This window comes from Pipistrellus kuhlii, unplaced genomic scaffold (genome assembly GCF_014108245.1).
Source record: "Pipistrellus kuhlii isolate mPipKuh1 unplaced genomic scaffold, mPipKuh1.p scaffold_m20_p_7, whole genome shotgun sequence".
Classification (NCBI taxonomy): domain Eukaryota; kingdom Metazoa; phylum Chordata; class Mammalia; order Chiroptera; family Vespertilionidae; genus Pipistrellus; species Pipistrellus kuhlii.
In genome coordinates this window covers 10050178-10055506 of record NW_023425573.1, presented here as the reverse complement: position 1 = coordinate 10055506, position 5329 = coordinate 10050178, and the positions used below count along the sequence as shown (strand labels likewise).

Here is a 5329-nt window from a genome sequence, read left to right as displayed (position 1 = left end):
GTATTCCATGGTGTAAGTGTACCCAGCTTTTTTATCCACTCATCTACTGATGGCACTTGGGCTGTTTCCAGAGGTTAGCTATTGCAAATCGCCCTCCTGTGAACAATGGGTGCATCTATTCTTTCTGATAAATATATCTGTTTTCTTAGGATATATTCCTAGAAGTGGGACCACTGGGTCTAAGGGCAGTTCCATATTTAGCTTTTTGAGGAAACTCCATGTTTTCCATAGTGGCTACACCAGTCTGCATTCCCAGAATAAGTGCACTAGGGCTCCTTTTCTCCACATGCTCGCCAGCACTTGCCATGCTTTTTATAATATCAATCCATATAAATAAATTTATAAGAATGTGTTTTTGCAATTGGGTTTTTTTTTAATCCTCACCTGAGGATATATTTTTATTGACTTTAGAGAGAGAGAAACATTGATTGCTGCCTCCTACATTGGCCTCGACTGGGTTTTGAACCTGCCATCTGGCCAGGGCCTTTGCAATTCTTGTCTTATATTTTATTTGGATTATTTTGTTAAGAAACCAAGTACTTGTAATTATATAGTAATTACATCATCAGTTACTTCAAAAGTAATAACTGTCGCCCTAGCCAGTTTTGCTGAATTGTTGGATTATTGTCCCATACACCAAAAAAGTGGAGGTTCAGTTCTGGTCAGGGCACATGAGGTTGCAGGTTTAGGCCCAGATCCAATTACAAGGCAACTAATGAGTGTTTTCCTCACATCGCGCTCGCTCTCTCTCTCTCTCTCTCTCTCTCTCTCTCTCTCTCTTTCTCTTTCTCTCTCTCCCACTCCCATTCTTAAAATCAATTTTAAAAAATAAATATACAATTTAAAAGAAGATAGCTTCAAACAAATTAAATAATTAAAACCTAGGACTCACCCAGCCGGTGTGACTCACTGGTTGAGCATTGACCTTTGATCCCTGTCAGGGCACATGCCCAGGTTTCAGGCTCAATCCCTAGTAGAGGGCATGTAGGAGGCAGCTGATCAGTGATTCTCTCTCAATATTGAAGTTTCTGTATCTCCCTCTGCCTTCCTCTCTAAAGTAAAAAAAATATATGTATTAAAAAAAGAAAACTAGCCCTACCGGGTTTGGTTCAGCAGATAGAGTGTTGGCCTGTAGACTGAACGGTTCTGGGTTTGATTCCCATTAAGGGCACGTACCTTGGTTGCAGGCTCCTCCCCTGACCTGGCCCTGGTCAGAGCTCATGCATGCAGGAGGCAACCAATCCATGTGTTTCTTTCATATGGATGTTCCTTCCTGTCTTTCTCTCTCTCTCCCACTCTCTCTCTTAAAAAGCAATGGAAAAATACCCTCGAATGAGGATTAAAAAAAAGAGAAAAAAAACTGTCAGATAGTAAAATTAGAGGAGTGTCCTCTTAAGAGCAGCATCTCCAAATACATTTGTTACTTCCTTGCTTCCTCCTTCCTTGCCTAGAACTTCAGGTACCTGATCATTGTGGTAAATGCTAAGCAAACTTAACGCAGGCTTTTATTGAAAGCATATTACATACTGTTACACACTTTGTAGATGATGCAAATTTTAAAAAGACATAGTCTTTGCTCTCACACTTAAAAATTAGAAGGTGAAAAGGGGCCTACATAACTGCAACAAAGGATAAAAAGTGAGAAGCAGATTCAGCAAAGTTCGCTGAAAAGTGTGTGGGAGTTCAGATGCTGTTTTCAATTGTGAATCAAGGAAGATCCTCAAAAAGAAGTGACAGCCGAAATGGGCCTGAGATTCGTCAATTTTTCAATATGTAGCCGTGGCTAGGATCTCATTTTATCCAGGTTAAAATAAGAGTTTTTATCTCTGAGCCAGGTCAGAAAGCAAGTCCTGCAAGATTACCTTGAGCTTATATTAATAACAGATCATTAAATATAAAAATAACAAAACATAAACAACCGAAGTTGTACATGGAGAGCTGAGCAGACATTGTCGCCATGCTGCGTTTAAATATGTCTGGAACCCAGGGCTGCTGGCATCTCACTCCAAAGGAAGAAGCCTGGCAGGAGGCTCACAGTGTGACCTGATAAGAACAGAGATGAAAGTTACTTTGCATGAGGTGGAAGTGAGAATTGAAAGTAAAAGGAAGGGGACTGGGGAAAGGAGAACTAAGGACAAAGAGAGAGAGAAGAAAAGTGGGATAACAAGTAGGGAGTGGATGAAAGAACAGGAAACTCACCAGCGCTTCCTAAGCCAAAATGCAAGAGCTGTCAGGAGCACCAGGGGCACCATCACTGCCAAGATGATCCAGCCCTTGGAGCTGTGATGGTGTTCTGTGGGTTTGGGTGCACACAAGATGTCATTTCAAACCCACCCCCTGTTTACTGCATTTCCCTGCTCTGCCTTTGTTATTAGAGTGTTCCCCTCACTAATCTTTGTTCTTGTTTCCTCTCTCCTCCCTCTTCAGAGTTGAATCTTTCAGTAACCCTCAACATTTTCCTACTTCTGTAGGTCTCGTATTTTCAACTCTTCTATTTATTGGATTAATTCTCTTCTTTCTTTTTTTTTGGGGGGGGGAGGGTCTGGAATCCATAAATGCCAAGTGTTTCACTTTGCTCTCCTGCTCTGCTTGTGGACCATCCACTCCCATTCCCAGTGTGGGCCCCAGTTTTCTTACCCAAGTAGAGGAGGATGTCCTGGCCTCCCAGGCTGCTATGTCTCACCCGGCAATATAGGCCAGATGTCTCAGTGGCTTCCACCTCCAAGAAAACCTGAAGGTACCATGTCCCATCAGCATTGGGCAAGATGGCACTCTGTTGAGTGCGCTGCTGTACCTGTTCACCTCGCATCCACTTGACCCAAATTGGCTTTGGATGGAAGCCAGAGACATGGCAAACCAGCATCTGGCGGTCAGGACCGGGATTGGGGCCAGTGGACAGCCAGGCCTCTGGTTTCACTGCAGAGGACAGGAGAGATATTCAGATAAGGACTAACACAGACTTGGAGGTTCATATCTTCACATCAGTTTAGATGGACACATCTATCACATGCTGGCAATTCACACATTATCCTCTCTCTTGACCCCCTTATCCTCATTTTAAAGGGATGGTGTAAAGATATAATTTTAGAAAACTCATGGAGGAAGGATGTGGGACTGACCTTCTCTCTGGAGATCTGCCTTCCCCGCATCAAGGATGCTCAAGAGGAAACGTGGGCAGGTGTCACTGAGCAGCCTCCGTATTATTTTGTTGGAGACATGGTACTGACTGAAATGTCTGCTTACAGTCTCAGCTCTGATTTCATTCTTTACAGATGGCAGCCAGGAACTGTCCTGGAAGTACATGAGCTCTGATCCTTGATAAGCTAATTGACTGAAGTCTACTATGGCTCCTCCAGGGTGCAGCTCACAGCCTCCTGTTATCTGAGTCTCAAAGGGATCTAGGGAAGAAGGGGTATAAATTAGAGGAAATGGAGTAAAGATGAAATTAGTGGAAGCAAAAAAGGAAATAGAAGAAGTTTGGGTATTTTGAGATAATGGAACAAAGTTTGGTTTGATCAGAAGTTCAGAAAAAGTATAATTGGTAGTTGAAGGTGAAGGAAAAAATGAATGACTTCTTTTTTTGGAAATAGAAGTGAGAAAATCGTTGAAAGAGCGTGACATAAATGGTGAGAACAAGAGAATAAGGAAGCACTTAGTGTGATTATAATAACCTGGGGGGAATGAAATGCAATAGGTTACAATAGCTGTATAGAGAATGCTGAAGAGATCGGATGTGGGGGGAAATGGGAATAAGAAACTCATTGTGACACATACACCCCCCTCACCCAGCACATTGCACCCACCCATTTTGGGAATTGAACTTACATGTAAACTTCCATTGACTGGCATGCCTTTGAATTATTAGAGGCACGTCAAAGAACAACAGATGGAAAAACTTTTCCAGTTCTTTCATCTCTTCCTTGCTAAAGTTGCCCTTGGACCAAGGTCGCAGAAAAATAATTCTTCCAGAGTTGCTGTCCCAGCCATGAGTCTGCAAGTCATCCAACCAAGCAGAGTTTTGACTTTTCACCAAGGAACGGTTGTAGAAGGATGAGCTGTGGATAATTTTGAAGGAGATCTCCTCCTGGAAGGCTGTGGCAAGAGAACAGATAGAATGAGGAGAATAAAAGGCATTGGGAAGAAGAAAGAATGAAGAAAGGTGCCAGGAGAGAAACACTCAGAATCTGGAAACATTCAGAATCAGCAGCATTCAGCTGCCCAGGGCCCCATGCTTTACAAACAACCTTCAGAAGGCACAGGGTCCCAGAGTATGGGATACGCTAAACTGTGCTGACATCTCCTCTCCAGGTATGTTCTGAGGATGCCCCACCACACACACACACACACACACACACACACACACACACACACACATACATTTGTACCCAACAGAGCAGTAGCCAGAGTTCTTACCATCTTCATTGTCACCAGCTGCGAGGAGAACAGCTAGCAATGGAATTTGCAGAAGCAGCATTTCAGTTACAGATGTTCTTTCTTTCTCAGGAAAGGTTGTCTTTGGCTTCTGTTTGAAATAAAACTTCATACTACCTCTATTCTGACTTCCTTGTTCTACCAACAGAACAAAACAAAAAAAAAAAAGTGTTCCTTCCCTAAACTCTAGGCACTGGTTCAGCTTCTCATTTCCTCCACTTCTGACTTTCAACTTTTCCCCTTGTTACCAGCCTTCATTCTGTTCATCTTTCTCTAACTCAGCCTCTATGGACTAAGTCTTATGTGGCATTGAAAAGTCAATTTACCTCTGGGGACATTTCTTCTCATTCAGACAATGAAAGCATAAAACCAAATGGTTTTCCAATTCCTACCTGATGTTCTGTTGTCCCTGCTCTTTCCTGTCACTCTGTCCTTCTCTTGCCAAATTCAAACACTCTTCTTCTGTCTAAGACCCACCCCACCACATTCATAGTAAGACATCTCATTAGCTGCTTTATTTGATTTTCAGAATCTCCTATGATTGTCCTGTGTAATAGTGTAAACTACTACTCCATTACCCTAGGGAAGAACAAGTAGCCATCACAGAGACCACAGGAACCTGGAAACATAAAAGAATCTCACCCTAGCTGGTTTTGCTCAGTGGATAGACCATCAGTCTGTAGACTCAAAGGTCCCAGGTTCGATTCCCGTCAAGGGCATGCACCTTGGTTGTGGACACATCCCCAGTAGTGAGTGTTCTAGAGACAACTTATTGATGTTTCTCTCTCATCAGTGTTTCTCTCTATCCCTCTCCATTCCTCTCTGTAAAAAAAATCAGTAAAATATATTTTAAAAAAAAGAAATATGTCCTCTGACTTGCATTGATACCCAATGAATA

General features: G+C 42.5%; 1 protein-coding gene across 1 annotated transcript; it reads right to left on the bottom strand.

Annotated features, from left to right (window-relative positions):
- Positions 1-1700: 1700 nt before the first annotated feature.
- LOC118709230 (T-cell surface glycoprotein CD1a-like) lies at positions 1701-4973 on the bottom strand. The gene is made up of 6 exons (XM_036421166.2): positions 4414-4973; positions 3826-4092; positions 3120-3398; positions 2638-2916; positions 2200-2293; positions 1701-2043 (listed from the first exon to the last, which is right to left on the bottom strand). The coding sequence occupies exons 1-6, from the start codon at positions 4541-4543 to the stop codon at positions 2001-2003; spliced, it is 1092 nt and encodes a 363-aa protein (XP_036277059.2). The 5' UTR covers positions 4544-4973; the 3' UTR covers positions 1701-2000.
- Positions 4974-5329: the final 356 nt, after the last annotated feature.